At 36.4% G+C, this 14264-nt stretch overlaps 5 protein-coding genes across 8 annotated transcripts; 3 read left to right on the forward strand and 2 right to left on the reverse strand.

The window, feature by feature from the left end:
• Positions 1 to 1385: 1385 nt before the first annotated feature.
• LOC106333947 lies at positions 1386 to 2143 on the reverse strand. Its single transcript, XM_013772326.1, has 2 exons — positions 1761 to 2143; positions 1386 to 1634 (listed from the first exon to the last, which is right to left on the reverse strand). Exons 1-2 carry the CDS (start codon positions 1810 to 1812, stop codon positions 1429 to 1431), a joined length of 258 nt encoding a protein of 85 aa, XP_013627780.1. The 5' UTR covers positions 1813 to 2143; the 3' UTR covers positions 1386 to 1428.
• Positions 2144 to 2752: 609 nt separating this feature from the next.
• LOC106332118 (IST1-like protein) lies at positions 2753 to 4966 on the forward strand. Of its 2 annotated transcripts, XM_013770584.1 has the most exons (7): positions 2753 to 3007; positions 3105 to 3237; positions 3443 to 3546; positions 3621 to 3792; positions 3870 to 4010; positions 4090 to 4178; positions 4269 to 4966. In XM_013770584.1, exons 1-7 carry the CDS (start codon positions 2916 to 2918, stop codon positions 4828 to 4830), a joined length of 1293 nt encoding a protein of 430 aa, XP_013626038.1. In that variant the 5' UTR covers positions 2753 to 2915; the 3' UTR covers positions 4831 to 4966. The 2 variants fall into 2 exon arrangements, with proteins under 2 accessions (XP_013626038.1, XP_013626039.1); XM_013770585.1 differs by lacking the exon at positions 2753 to 3007 and having other exon boundaries at positions 3117 to 3337.
• A 1742-nt stretch (positions 4967 to 6708) lies between these two features.
• On the forward strand, positions 6709 to 7888 carry LOC106333417 (F-box protein At4g35733). The gene has a single exon (XM_013771862.1). The coding sequence runs from the start codon at positions 6742 to 6744 to the stop codon at positions 7828 to 7830; it is 1089 nt and encodes a 362-aa protein (XP_013627316.1). The 5' UTR covers positions 6709 to 6741; the 3' UTR covers positions 7831 to 7888.
• Positions 7889 to 8814: 926 nt separating this feature from the next.
• Positions 8815 to 12746, forward strand: LOC106327974 (ATP-dependent DNA helicase Q-like 3). Of its 2 annotated transcripts, XR_001267538.1 has the most exons (19): positions 8815 to 9073; positions 9175 to 9182; positions 9274 to 9357; positions 9599 to 9739; positions 9841 to 9875; positions 9953 to 10036; positions 10115 to 10203; positions 10315 to 10467; positions 10549 to 10645; positions 10776 to 10779; positions 10866 to 11015; positions 11088 to 11165; positions 11244 to 11309; positions 11387 to 11514; positions 11596 to 11693; positions 11771 to 11889; positions 11955 to 12061; positions 12143 to 12624; positions 12662 to 12746. XR_001267538.1 is itself a non-coding variant. In XM_013766307.1 (18 exons), the coding sequence occupies exons 1-18, from the start codon at positions 8815 to 8817 to the stop codon at positions 12564 to 12566; spliced, it is 2124 nt and encodes a 707-aa protein (XP_013621761.1). In that variant the 3' UTR covers positions 12567 to 12672. The 2 variants fall into 2 exon arrangements, 1 of the variants encoding a protein (XP_013621761.1); XM_013766307.1 differs by having other exon boundaries at positions 12143 to 12672.
• On the reverse strand, positions 12668 to 13866 carry LOC106327975 (ganglioside-induced differentiation-associated protein 2-like). 2 transcript variants are annotated; one of them, XM_013766310.1, is made up of 4 exons: positions 13631 to 13866; positions 13284 to 13548; positions 12949 to 13185; positions 12668 to 12746 (listed from the first exon to the last, which is right to left on the reverse strand). In XM_013766310.1, the coding sequence occupies exons 1-3, from the start codon at positions 13752 to 13754 to the stop codon at positions 12966 to 12968; spliced, it is 609 nt and encodes a 202-aa protein (XP_013621764.1). In that variant the 5' UTR covers positions 13755 to 13866; the 3' UTR covers positions 12668 to 12746; positions 12949 to 12965. The 2 variants fall into 2 exon arrangements, with proteins under 2 accessions (XP_013621764.1, XP_013621762.1); XM_013766308.1 differs by lacking the exon at positions 12668 to 12746 and having other exon boundaries at positions 12801 to 13185.
• Between the last annotated feature and the right edge of the window lie 398 nt (positions 13867 to 14264).

Genomic DNA, 14264 nt, shown 5'->3' on the forward strand with positions numbered 1-14264 from the left:
AGAGAGAGAGAGAGAGAGAGAGAGACAAACCCGTTTCCGTGTTTGCAAACCGTCCACTTGCGACACGTGCCCCTGAAGGACGAGCCAAATAATTTCTTAACTTAGAAGTTTTTCCAAACATATCCAGCCTTTTTGATTTAAATTTCGACCCAAATTTACTAAGAGGTGGGCTTAAGAAGTCCCAATGTTGATACCCTTAGAGCGCTCTCATTAATGAAACATTGGCAAAAACAGATAAAAATGGAGAAAATGTCGACAATGAAGAGAGAAGGTAGAAACGTTTCTTCATAGAAAATGATGCTGAAATTAATTAGATAAAAATAAAATATAATTAAGTAATAACTATTAAAAAATTTTTTGCCAGAGCATGTTTATTGCATAGTTTAAATGGGTTGTTTAGGGTATTTTATAATTAAAAGAAAAGAAAAAAATAGAAAGGATGTACCTTAATTAAGCACTAGAAAAGTCGTTTTTCATCTTTTGTTTCTATTTTTCTCTCTTTCTGTTTGTCTTTTCTCTGATCCACTTAATTTTCTCTTCATTATAGCCCACTTAATAAAGAGTTTTAGCAATAAAAATGCTCTAACGTGGTCTAGAAAGTGATTTTAAATTTATAGTCATCAGTAGAAACACATGAATAAGAACATTTTTAGTCAAACTAAGACTATATACGTTGATTTTCCTTATTCTAACACCATTTTTTTCCTTTTTTACATTTCACCTCATATTTTTTCTCATCCACATAATTATTTCATATTTATTTTCTTTTTAACCAATGCAATAATTTTTTACTTAATAAAATTTAACATTATATCCTACATTAAAACATATTCTTGTTTTATATAATTTAATAAATATGTATTAATAGAATTTTTCTATTTTAATTAACTTACATAGTTTAAAGGAAAACAGAAGACTTTTGAATATCAAAAGTATTATTATTAGGATATATTTAACAAAAAAATAACATTTTTATTTATATCCAAATGAATTAAAACTAGTGTGTATTTATAGATCATAAAAGATGTTGCATTCTGGTATAGTTTTTTTTAAAAGAGTTTACAATAAAATAGTTATATTTGAATAATTTGGAAGAATTAAAAAATACAAAATATCGGTAGCCAATAAAAATATAAAAGAGGCAATGTAGGATTCATTTAATTGTCTTTCAACGCGTTGAAAACTTTCAACATGCAAATAATCCACCTAAATTTTCATTTTCTTCTGTTAAACAGTTAAATTTTTAATTCAACAAGATCATTGCTCATGGCTCATGGTCTAAGAAGAGAATCCGTCATCACATAAAAGGTTTTGTTGAATATCTAAAAAAAAGAGATCCATAAAATATTCTTATATTTCAAAGATTTATTTTTCTTAGTTTGCCACAGTTCTCACAAATATTTTTTAGTGAGAAGTTGATCATGTAATTTATTTATTTGCTGGAGGAGTAGGACATACGCAGTAACAACCGGTACCAAAACATAACTCTTTGCATTCTGGCGTACAAAAACCAAACCCTCCTCCTAGTGGTTTAACCGTCGGGATTGAAGTTTCGAGATCAACCGAGGGCAGAGAAGTTTCTTCGTTTAACATACGTTTCGCCTCAACACTGTGGACTGTTACAGACGCCATCACTACAACACATAATAAACATACGTAACGCATCTAATTGTTTTCTTTCATTAACTTAGAGATTCTTTTGATTTTTTTTTGCATATTATATAAAATAAATAAATAAATAAATAAAATTTTGAACTTACAAGCCAAAGCTAAAAAGACGATGAAAGCAGACTTGCGTGCAAATTTCTCCATCAGTTTCTTTTTGTCTCCTGATAATCTTCTTGGAAAAATACAAAGACAAATGTGAATAGATTTATATTTTGGACAATGTATATTTATACAATTAGAGAAGCGTGGTAATGTTGAATCTGAGTTTGGCCGACTCAGATAATGAGAGAAAATTTGATGGTAGATTATTTCAAAAGTATTTTTATTTATCAGAAGATATTGAGATTATAGAGTGTGTGAACATTTTAACAAGAAAAAAATAGAGTGTGAACAAAGAAACAATAAGCTGGCAGTCGTCGAAATTAGCCAGAAAAGTACAAGTCGGCAAAAAAATAATAAAAATAAACAAACCTTAATTTTTAGTTGTTAGTCTCTATGTGTTCAAATCCGGATCCTTTTCTTATTATCTTTGTATTCTTTTTATACACACACATTTTTTTTTGCCCAAATCGATTTTGCTCTAATGAGCTAAATTGGGCTTAACAGTCAAGTGATTGGGCCGAGCCTTTGAATCTTTGCTTCGGCCGCCTAACTATAAAGCCGAACTAGTGACTCGTGAGTTGTAGTGACAAGCCATTGAGCCGATATCATGATGCCGAATTGAGACAGGTTAAGCTGACTTAATGTGCCGAATTGGCAGATCTTTTGGAAGAGTGTAGTCCATCTCCAACGGATAAGATCAAACATTCATGTAAGCAAATTTTTGTTATCATTTGACTATAAAAATAAAATCTCCAGAGAGATCATAGACTATTAAATAGTCAAAAAGGAATCCATGATTTCTTAAAATAAAGATTTGTATGGAAGATCTTGAAAATATTAATAGCCCAGGAGAAAAGTTAGCCCATTACATAAAGCCCATTTGTATAATCAGTAAAACTAATCATGATAAGTCTTTGCTTAGGGTGGGACATTAATGAGTGAGTAACGCGTGTCTAAAGACACAACGGCTATATTTAGACAAGGTCAAAGGTGGTCTCGGCTGTGAGTTCTTGTGGGACCCAAAAGAGCGTTACTTTCTTATTATCATTGAATACCGTTGGCGTTACAACACTCACACCACTGTGCCTTCTCCTTCTTCTTCAGTCATCGTGCTTCTGTGTCAGCGACTCGGTGGTGGTGAGAAAATGACGGCGGCCGGAGTAGCATCGGAGAAGACGAAGAAGCTATTCAAGCTTAGTCTTTCTCTCTTCCGTCTTGGCTTCAACTCCTCCAAATGGTAACTCTTATCGATCGATTTTATACATTCTTAGATTATTAACAGAGATCTATCAGTTTTGATGAACCTTGTTTTGTCTGGGAATAAAAAAAAAAAGCAAAACGGCGGCGAAGATGGCTGTAGCTCGAATAAAGCTTCTGAGGAACAAGAGACAAGTTGTGGTGAAGCAAATGAGGCGTGACATTGCCCTTCTTCTTCAGTCCGGTCAAGATGCCACTGCTCGGATCAGAGTATTTCACTTCTCTAACTTTCCATTACAAAAGTGTTCGTAGTGTAGCGGCAGCCAAAGAGAATTGGTTGTTCCCCTGTGCCAGGTTCAAACCACCATTGGTATAAAAAATTATTCTTTAATTAGGAATATCTAAAGATTGATTTATAGTTTCTCTAGCACAAGCAACTCAATTCAATGAAGATTTATCTTTTTGATCAAATCAGGTTGAGCATGTGATTAGGGAGCAGAACATTCTTGCAGCAAACGAAATCATTGAGCTTTTCTGTGAACTCATTGTTTCAAGACTCGCTATCATCACCAAACATAAGTATGTTCACATGTCAGTTTCAGCTCATGCCTTTTAACTTAATTTTAAATTTCTTTTACTTGTTTTTTTTATAGGGAATGCCCTGTGGATCTTAAGGAAGGCATTGCTAGTTTAATCTTCGCTGCGCCTAGATGCTCTGAGATTCCGGAGCTTGGAGATTTGAAAGACATCTTTGAGAAGAAGTACGGTAGAGATTTTGTTTCTGCTGCTACTGAGTTGCGTCCTACCTGTGGGGTTAACCGGATGGTAAGTAACATTCTTTTGTTTATGATTAGTTACCATGATGTGGACTGACCTTTTGACTCTTTGTGTGTGTGTTGTAGTTGGTTGTTAAGCTTTCGGTTACGCGTCCCGAAGGAGAATTCAAACTGAAAGTCATGAAGGAGATTGCAAAGGAGTTCCAGGTTGATTGGGATACTAAAGAGACAGAACAAGAGCTTCTCAAACCTAAAGAAGAAACCATTGTATGTGTCTCTTAATCTATTTATCTTTTTAGTAGAATCAATTTTTCTTAAACATGTAATTTTGTTTTGTAATGAGCAGGATGGGCCACGTGCGTTTATTAGCGCCTCAAGCTTACCAGTTGAACGTGCTTCTCAAGATCTCATTGATCCTACCAAAGCAGTGCCGAGGTAAGAGATGCATCTCCATCTTTTTGTATCTACAGTGTCTAGATAAGGACTCAAAATAATGGAGTCTTGTTGTTGTTTTGTTTCATCAAGATCGAGTAGTAGCCTGAGCATCAACAAGCATTATCATGACACAGAATCAGCAGCTGAAGCGGCAGCTGAATTAGCCAAGCAGGCGGTTGAAGCAGCACAAGTAGCAGCCTTGTTAGCTAACAGAAGAGACAGCACCACGGAGGATCATTATCATCCAGGTTCAACAAGACAATCCCTAGATTCTGAAACAAGCTCCTACTACGCCAAACCTTATGTCAGAAGACACAGCTGCAACAATCCGTGTGTAAATAATGAAGCTGACCACATGGAAGAAGCAAAGGAAGCAGTGAGGAGGAGACACAGCTACAACTCTCCACCACTACCTCCTCCTGCAACTTCTGAGATCAAGTTTGATGAGTCAGACTATGAGGAAGAGACAGAGCCAGAAGAAGGATTACTGCAGAGTCGTGCTTCTTCCCTCCCACCAAACCGAGCACCGCCTCAGGCTCCTCAGTCGAGAAGGGACTCAAGCGGTCACCAAGTTCACCCAAAACTGCCTGACTATGATACTTTGGCGGCACGTTTTGAAGCAATCAGACACAGTAAAGGGCCATTGATCTGAAAGCTGGAAACTTCACTTACTCCTCCTTTATATATATAAATAGAAATAAGATCACCTTTTGGATTTATGCAATTATTGTATTTATTACTTTGGTTTAGTCATTGTGTATGAAGAAGAAAGAAACATTATGTTTTTATGTACTGAAACTCATTGTGAGGATTTATGCATTGCTGCTCATCGTTTATGTAATAAATTTAGCATAAGGAAAGTTGATAAGAGAGGTAAGTTCGTTTCAAGGTTTATAAATTGGACTAAGAGCTGGTGGAATGGGTTTAGGTTAATTCCTTGGGAGACAAAACACTCATTATGGCTACAGAGAGTTGTTTTACAGTGACCATGATGACTGATCAAAAAGTAGTTTACTATTGGAAATATGGATGAAGATGTTAAAGTTTTCAAGCTTAATGATGGTGGTATTATCAATATCACTTCCCAAAGTTGTTTTCATATGTTCTCTACTCTTTCTTTTTTTTTTTTTGCAAAGATTAATTATCTTTCAAAACTTGTATATTGATACTGTGTGCCGTGTGTTATTGTGAAAATTTAAAAATCTCTAAAGGCCAAACTAATATAAAACCTATATTTAAAAAAGAAAAACTAATATAAACCAAAATATAAACATTCAATTGAAAATATCCAGATTTGTAACTGAAATTCTAACTCTGAAGTAAGGGGTTCAGCTCAGCTCGGTTTTTCATGAGCATGAATTCTATGTTTTAGGCTCATTTAATAAATGAGTTTAATAATTGAACTTAAATTAGATCACGAGTTATATGAACGATCTTTAACGAACACGAGCTAACTCATGAGCTTGATTGTTTTTATACTATGTGTGTGTGTGGATGACTTTTTTTCTTATGTAAGAAAATATAATTTCCATATTAATCATATTTATCTTCTAAAATTAAAATATAAACCAAAAAATATTAAATATATATATAATGTAAAAGAATATTGTTATCAATCTTCATATTATATATCTTTAGAATTAAAATGTAAAACAAAATATTTCTAAGATTCGCATGCGGAATATATATTTTTATGATTTAGATGAAAACTTTGAATGAATCATCTTAAGACTTATGTTAAATATATTTTTGGATCACTAATTTAGATTTTATTTAATTTATTATTAGGTTTTGGTTTTATTCATTATTAATATTAATGTTCTGGATTTTTAATATTTAAATTTTAAATTATATTATGAAAAATATTTTATTTATAATGATTTTATAATTTTTTATTTTTTCATATTTGATCGCGAGTTAGCTCATTTAACTCATGATCTAGATGATATGAATTCGAATTTACATATGGAAGCTCATATAATAAATGAGCTGGGCTGAGTTAGCTAATGAAAAATCTGAGCTCCCAATGAGCTGCGCTGAATTAAGCGAAATAACTCATCATTTTGACACCCCTACTCTAAAGTAACTTTTTTGGTATTACTGAACATTCCGAGTAATATATTGATTTTTTGGGGTCAAATATATGATTTCTCAAACTTGTTTTTTGCCCATTAATAGAGTAAATTTGTAGCTAGAGAACAACAACTAATTCTAAGTAAAAAGTACATTAAATATATGGTCAAGTCAAAAGTGGAAGTCATTTGTAACATGAGTACTATTTAATAATTTTACAAAATAGTTTGGTAAACATTCAATGAAAATCCAGAAAGTTAAATAAACAACAAAATTCACGTATATCTAAGGTAATTATATTATTTTGGGGGTCAGTCAAGGTCCATATATCTTTTAGCTGACCCAAAAAAAGGAAAATATCTTTCATTAAAGATATTCTTTCCATATCAGATTTAGAGTATATATATATAAACAGATCTTCATAATCTTCAAATCATTCATCTAGTTAACAAACGATATCAGAAAAAACCGTAACAAATAATAAAGAGAGATGAGTCAATCCGTAGAGTGGTCTGGTTTGCCCGAAGAACTAGTCGATGAAATAGCCGGCCGTCTCTTCTCTAAAGTCGAGCTTCACCGAGTCCGTAGCATCTGCAAACCCTGGCGTTCCGCGTCTTCGATCCATAAACGTTACCCCAAACGCCATAACCGCAACCGTGTACGTGTGCTTTCGCCCTTCAGTAATATAAAACCGTGTTTGCTCTCTCCCGCGGCTTTCTTCCGTGTGTTTCTGTCGTCCTGTCGGAACAAAGGATGGCTTATTAAAACCCAAGATGTCTCCGAAACCAGGTCCGAAACCCGTAAAAAATTACTACACCCGCTATCTCGTGTCCCCATGGACTCTTCTCAGCAAACCTTAGATCTTTTGGAGTATACGGTCTCAGAGATCCATCAGTCCTACGACGTTCATAAATACCATAAAACATCGTATAATTTCGCTAGAGTTGTTTTAACGGACAAGTTTGTTTTCGGGGTGAATGACAAGGAGGAGATCTGGTGGTGCAACAATGAAGAAAGTAATGACGATAATAACAATGTTTGGACAAGAGTTTCAGATGAAGAAGCTGAGTATTTCTCGGACATCATAGTCCACAAAGGTCAAATCTATGCCTTGGACCTAAATAGCGCGATATGGTGGATTAGTTTATCCGAGCTCGAGATTTTTCAGTACGGACCTTCGACTCCAATGGACTACTACGAGTTTGATGATTGCAAAGACAAGAGGCTCGTGGAGTTTTGTGGAGAACTGTGCATCATTCATCGTTTCTGTAAGACGTTTCGCGTGCGCAGAGTTGACGTGGAGAGGACTACTGGTTTTAAGGTTTATAAGATGAACATGGAGTTGGTTGAATGGGTTGAGGTTAAGTCTCTGGGAGATAATGCTTTTGTCATGGCGACAGATAGTTGTTTCTCTGTCGTGTCTAGTGACTATTATGGATGTTTGGAGAATGCTATTTATTTTACTGAAGAGAAGGATGTAAACAATGTTAATGTGTTCAAGCTTGGTGATGGTAGTGTTACTAATTTGGTGGAATCTTCTGAGAATTGTTTTCATATGTTTTATCCTCCTTTTGTATGAGAATGTTGTTGTTTATTTAAATCTCAAATCCTTATGTGTTTGTCAATCAGAATGTTTCTACCATTGTTAATGAAAATAAATCCTCGTTGTAAAGGGAATACATTTTTCATTCCTACGCGTCTTTTTCATGTCGGTTTTCTGTTCATTAAACGACATGGTGTTCACATGCCATATCATATCGATTGCTAATCAGTAAAGTACAGTGAAGATTAGCCATGGGCACATTTATTCATTCGGAACTGAAAAACCGAACGAAACTGAACAAAAAAAAATGAAGTTCAGTTTGGGTTTGAATCTCATCAATTATTCGAGTAGATACTATATTTCTACGATCGGAAAACTGAAATCAAACAGTAACCGAACAAAAAAACCGAATTAACACTCAAATTTCTGTAATATAGTTTATTACCTATATTTAGTTTCAAAATTTTTAATAAATCAAAATACCCAAAAACGAATTAATCATAAAAATATTTTTATCTAAAATATTCAAAATTGTTTGAACTATGCAAATTTTATATGAAAATTCATAAAACTGAAATTTAATCTAAAATCTAGAATTTCTGACATTCTAACTCGAATTAACTAGAAAACTAAAATCGATTTGAAATCGAATGAGATCCAAAATTACTTCGGATATTAGCTGGTTCTCAATTTTACTACTTAAAATAATTTGAAAACCGAAATAACCTAACTGAAACCGAATCAAATTTTCCAAATACTCAAATGGATGGTAAACTTCTAAAACCGAAAACCATAAGAAGAACTGAGAATCGAATACATAGGATAGGACTAATCGCGTTGACCGAACCGGGGGTTAACAGTTGCTTCAGGATGGTTTTCGTTTATTGGAACCGGTTAACTAATTTAATAGTCCGGTTGGTTTGTGCCTAGCGCAATTCGTTTCGTCGTTTAAGTCTTAACTTTCCGTAGCGTCTCAAGGAAGCCTCGGCACATTCTCGTCGGAGATTTTATCGGAGACAAATGAAAAAATCGCCGTTGCCGGTGCAAAATGTTAACCGCTCCGATAAGAACTTCGCCGGAAAAGAAGCACTGGTGAAGCTATTGCGATGGCACTTCGGCCATGCAGATTTCAGAGGGAAGCAGCTAGAGGCGATTCAAGCGGTTGTGTCAGGAAGGGATTGCTTTTGCTTGATGCCGACGGGAGGAGGGAAATCGATTTGTTACCAGATACCTGCGTTGGCTAAACCTGGAATCGTGCTTGTTGTTTCTCCCTTGATTGGTACAAAGTCTGTTTCCTTTCCTTTGTTTTCGATGAATGTTAGAATTTGCGTTTTTGATTTTTTTCTAACTGTTTGTTTCTGTGTTTTTTTGGTTTCTCAGCTTTGATGGTGAGTGTCATTGTTCTTTTCTCATGCTTCTTTTCTTTGAGCTTTATTGTTTAATGGGGTTTTTGAAAAGATCTTTCTTTGTTTGATAAAGGAGAATCAAGTGATGGCGTTGAAGGAGAAAGGTATTGCTGCTGAGTATCTCTCGTCCACTCAAGCTACACATGTTAGGAACAAGGTGAGTTGGCTATACTCTGTGTGTGTGTGTATGTGTATGTGTATATGCAATGTAGATAAATTCTCATTGTTGGTAGAAAACTAGAATTCAAGATTCATGGCATGTGCTTTGTTATAGTGTTGAGTGAATCACTTGGGAAAGTTCTTTATTTTGTTTCACTTCAAGTGTTTGTGTCGATCATTCCTCGAAAATATCTTGGATGAGGGAGACAACTTCTTGTATTTGTTATTTTTTTTTGTAGATCCACGAGGACCTTGATTCTGGAAAACCTTCTGTGAGATTGCTGTATGTAACTCCAGAATTGATCGCGACAAAAGGATTTATGCTGAAGCTGAGAAAGCTCCATCACAGGGGTTTACTGAATCTTATAGCCATAGACGAGGTAAGGCCGTCTAATGCTTTATACAAGAGTAAGCGGTAAAGCTTCAGATGTTGAACTTGAATGTGGGTTTAATTTCTCTCAACTGTTTATTTATATTTCAGGCACATTGCATCTCTTCATGGGGCCACGACTTCAGGTTTATAAGTGGTGATTGTGTCAGCATTCTTGTTTGTGTGTGCTAGCTATTCTCTAACTTGTTTTGTGATAAAACAGACCTAGCTATCGTCAACTTTCAACATTAAGAGATTCTTTGGCTGATGTTCCAGTCTTGGCTTTAACCGCTACAGCTGCTCCTAAGTAATCTTCGGTTTTAGTGCATTATAAGAACATGTGTGTAGCTTGTAGAGCCTTTTTCTCAACAGCAATACTTTGCAGGGTACAAAAAGATGTTATTGAGTCCTTGAGTCTGCGGAATCCTTTGGTCCTCAAGTCTTCTTTCAATCGCCCAAATATCTTCTATGAAGGTTTATATTTTCCCTTTGAGCTATTAATATTTTCTACGAGTTCTCAACGTTGTATTGTTTCAGAATCTTTTATACTATAAAATAATCTGAATAAGTTTTTTGTTGGTGCAGTTCGGTACAAAAATCTTATAGATAATGCTTATACTGATTTGTGCAACTTGCTCAAGTCATGTGGAAATATATGTGCAATCATCTATTGCCTTGAGCGTACAACCTGTGATGACTTGTCTCTTCATCTTTCCAGTACTGGGATCTCTTCTGCTGGTAAAAAAACGTCCCTTGTACCTCTACCTGCTTAAAAACTGAGCCACGGCCGTTGATTTATGCTTATCTTTATGATTGCAGCCTATCATGCAGGACTGAATAGTAATCTGAGAAGTACCGTATTAGATGACTGGCTGTCCTCGAAGAAGCAAGTTATTGTCGCCACCGTGGCTTTCGGGTATTAACAACTCTATGATATAACCTTGCATTTGGGTTCTTGGGTTTATTATGATCATCTTCTTTGCGTCTTACTATGTTTGGGAGCTCTTGGGGGGCACGTGATAAACGCTCTAATGGTTTTTCTACAGAATGGTAAACAAAGTTTCTTCCTCATGTTACATATTCTTTAAAAGATACTTCTTATGTACTGAAGCATGATCAGACAACTGACTTTATAGGGTATAGATAAGAAGGATGTCAGGATGGTTTGCCACTTCAACGTTCCAAAATCGATGGAATCTTTCTACCAAGAGTCCGGCAGAGCAGGTCGGGATCAACTACCTTCAAGAAGTGTATTATACTATGGCGTAGACGATAGAAAGAAAATGGTAATGTTAAACTCTTTACAACTTTCATTCTATACGTAAGTTATCTAACTTACTTTACAAACTCTTTGCTAGGAGTTTCTACTACGAAACTCGGAGAATAAGAAATCCCCATCCTCATCCTCAAAGAAGCCTACATCCGACTTCGAGCAGGTAAATGCTTTCTTGTTTTTTTTCAGGCTCTGTTTATTTCAGTTGAAAGTCATTCTCATTCATGCTGCATGAATTTAGATTTTGAGATACTGCGAAGGTTCTGGATGCCGAAGGAAAAAGATTCTTGAGAGCTTTGGTGAAAAGGTGTGTGACTTGTGTTTTACTTTATTCACCAGAACGTTTCATTAAACTAAGCCGCTGATTTTCTTTGTTGCAAACAGTTTCCCGTACAGCAATGCAACAAAACGTGTGATGCATGTAAGCATCCAAATCAAGTTGCTCGTAGCTTGGAGGAGCTCACGACTACCGCCTCCCGAAGACACAACTCTTCTCGAGTTTTCATCACCAGGTTTTGCTAATAAAACCTCATCTAACTGTGCAACAAGGTATATACAAAAGAACTTAACTCCGTACTCAATTATTTTAAAAGCTCGAGTGATAATAAGACCAATGAAGGGCAGTACTCTGAGTTCTGGAATCGTAATGAAGATGGAAGCAATTCCGACGAGGAAATATCAGATTCAGATGGTAGCACTTCCTTCAGTAGAGATTTAGCATATAGATATTCAATCTTGTTACTCACGTGTTGATCCATCTACATGCAGATGGAGCTGATGTTGTCAAAAGCCTAGCAGGACCTAAACTATCGAGGAAGCTGGGAGTAGATGAGAAACTGGTTTTACTGGAGCGGGCTGAGGAAAAGTACAACGAGAGCAATAAACAGGTTTAGTAACAGATTCGCTTTACCTTCTTCAGAAACAGAAGTATAACTTAGCATACTGTTTGCAGGTCAAAAAGTCAGAGAAGAATGCAATATCTGAAACACTAAGGGAATCAAGCAAGCAGAGACTCTTGAATGAGCTTACAAAAGTACTTCAACTGCTCGGTGTTAAAGAGTAAAAATCTCTTGAACCCGCTTTTCAGTATTATATGTACCTTTCTCTTATCTCATTTAGCTGGAATGTTTAATATTGCAGGATTGAGTCCCAAAACGCATCTGAGTTTCTTGAAAACGAGTGCTATAGAAAATACAGCAAAGCAGGGAAATCGTTTTACTACTCACAGATAGCGAGTACTGTGAGATGGTTAGGAACCGCAACCAGAGACGAGCTAATGACCCGACTTAGCTCAATGGCCAGAGAAGAAGAAGAAGAGCCATCAGGAGAACCAATCCTGGTGACTGAACCAGTCGAGAACATAGAGGAAGAAGACAGAAACACATATACAGCCGAGCTACAGGTCGATGAACCAACACAGCTGCTTGTGACTAGCCCTAGCCGTTCGCCTATAAGGCTCCCAGAGATTCCGTCATTCTCAGAGTTTGTGAACCGTAGAAAGATGAAGCATTCTACCGAAGGTTCTGATGGCAAGAAACCGTCAAAGGTAATGAAGCTACAGTAAAAATTGCAGCCAAGTCCTTGGAATATTTGTTTATTACAGTAATGTTCTTAGTTTTTGGTAATTGTCTGAATAAGTTCAACCCGGTTCAATAGACTTAATTGGCCTATTGTCTCTTCAAGTCGTAGCGTAGAGGATACATAGTTCAACCCGGTTCAATAGACTTAATTGGAAATAAACCAGCTAAACCGATATGTAATTAAAAACCGAAGAGAACATATTTAAGAAAAAAAAATCTACAGATTCTCAAACTCTCCTTATCCAAACGACAACAGCTGTCTATTCTTTTCCGTGAAAAGGGCTCACTGACATCGAAAAGCACATCTATTTGTAATATTTTTATATTTCAAAATCGTATATTATATTGTTTATAATAATAATACACGATCCGTGATCTGCGCGCTAAGAGATACACCTCATGGAGAAACTCGAGACCGGCGAATCTACTGTGGCTTCAGCGTAAACTCGAGCGTGATCGCTCTCTTGACCGTAATCCATCATCGGACGGAACTCCAGATCGTCGTCGTGGTCGTACACAAACTCCGGCATCTCTATCTCGTTCCTCCTCACGTGTTCCCACAAGTAGTCAACTCTGCTTATGTACCTTAGCTTCCCGTACAACCTACCGTAGCCAATCACCGCACCAAACAAACCAGTTCAGTAACAGAAAAAATTTCAGTTTCTTATAACTGAAATAAACGCGACGGTTACTCTACTCACCCGCCGGAGAATAGGAATCGTCCGCAAGTTGCGAGGAAGAGACGCGACTGAAGGCCTGGGTGGAGGAAGTAAACCTCCTGGAGATTGTCTCTTACGTTCACCGGAATCGCGTCGTAGATCGCTCGTAGAGCTGAGATTCCGGGGAAATTCTCGCTCCTCTGTACGCCGGTGTGGACGTAGAGAATGGAGAAAGGTTTTCTCCCTAAACGAGGGAAGATCTTCTCCTCAAGATACTTCTTCAACACATCCAGTGAGAGAAACCGAGCTGATTCAAGAAGAATTCAAATCAGATCATAATAAAGAATTTGAAATAAATCACAGAAAAGCTTATTGTATCAAGTAATTACCTGGAAAGAACTTGCCGATGATCCGAAGGATCTTACGTCGTCGTTTGTCTCTGCCATGGATCTTGAAGATCTCGAGCTTCTCAAGCAGCTGCTCTTGCTCGATCTCCGATATCTGAGTGCTCATCGTTTCGACGGTGATAATCAGTTGAAATATGCGGCGAGTGAGTGTGTGATGAGCTGATTATTTTATAGCATCTTTCGGAATATTCTTTCTCACCTCTCCGTGGGCCCTACAATCATTGCATGTTAAGTAATTAATCTGAACCCTCCATTTACTCTACATCCAACGGCTACTGTCTTTTTTACTCTTTTCCCGCGCACACCTTACGCGTTACGTTTTGCCTCATCACATGATTAGAGTTTTGGATAAGATAAACGTTATCCCTGTCGCACAATCGAATTATTAGGTTTTAATACTGTACAGTCTAGTGTCATAGAGATCTGTACCTGCTGATTATCCATAAGCACATGCAAGAAAAATATCCACAAGGGACAAGAGCATTGTATCTAATACACCGATATACTACATGCATGATACACCTAGATGCACCGATATAATTTTTTTCTTAAAACAAAAGCTTCTGGATGTTTTGATCTAGGCAAACATGAATAACTCAGTTGGAGGTTAAATAAA

Source organism: Brassica oleracea, chromosome C3 (assembly GCF_000695525.1).
Source record: "Brassica oleracea var. oleracea cultivar TO1000 chromosome C3, BOL, whole genome shotgun sequence".
Classification (NCBI taxonomy): Eukaryota; Viridiplantae; Streptophyta; class Magnoliopsida; order Brassicales; family Brassicaceae; genus Brassica; species Brassica oleracea.

Bases quoted from the DNA above. Each gene is read 5' to 3' on its own strand.
- LOC106333947 (XM_013772326.1), bottom strand. From the start codon at position 1,812: ATGGAGAAATTTGCACGCAAGTCTGCTTTCATCGTCTTTTTAGCTTTG. The intron at 1,635-1,760 runs GTAAGTTCAAAA...TATGTGTTGTAG, and splicing joins CGTCTTTTTAGCTTTGGCTT to TGATGGCGTCTGTAACAGTC.
- LOC106332118 (XM_013770584.1), top strand. From the start codon at position 2,916: ATGACGGCGGCCGGAGTAGCATCGGAGAAGACGAAGAAGCTATTCAAG. The intron at 3,793-3,869 runs GTAAGTAACATT...TGTGTGTTGTAG, and splicing joins CCTGTGGGGTTAACCGGATG to TTGGTTGTTAAGCTTTCGGT. The intron at 4,179-4,268 runs GTAAGAGATGCA...TGTTTCATCAAG, and splicing joins CCTACCAAAGCAGTGCCGAG to ATCGAGTAGTAGCCTGAGCA.
- LOC106333417 (XM_013771862.1), top strand. From the start codon at position 6,742: ATGAGTCAATCCGTAGAGTGGTCTGGTTTGCCCGAAGAACTAGTCGAT.
- LOC106327974 (XM_013766307.1), top strand. From the start codon at position 8,815: ATGAAAAAATCGCCGTTGCCGGTGCAAAATGTTAACCGCTCCGATAAG. The intron at 10,204-10,314 runs GTTTATATTTTC...TTGTTGGTGCAG, and splicing joins CCCAAATATCTTCTATGAAG to TTCGGTACAAAAATCTTATA. The intron at 11,890-11,954 runs GTTTAGTAACAG...TACTGTTTGCAG, and splicing joins ACAACGAGAGCAATAAACAG to GTCAAAAAGTCAGAGAAGAA.
- LOC106327975 (XM_013766310.1), bottom strand. From the start codon at position 13,754: ATGAGCACTCAGATATCGGAGATCGAGCAAGAGCAGCTGCTTGAGAAG. The intron at 13,549-13,630 runs GTAATTACTTGA...TTCTTGAATCAG, and splicing joins CATCGGCAAGTTCTTTCCAG to CTCGGTTTCTCTCACTGGAT. The intron at 13,186-13,283 runs GTGAGTAGAGTA...TGGCTACGGTAG, and splicing joins CGATTCCTATTCTCCGGCGG to GTTGTACGGGAAGCTAAGGT.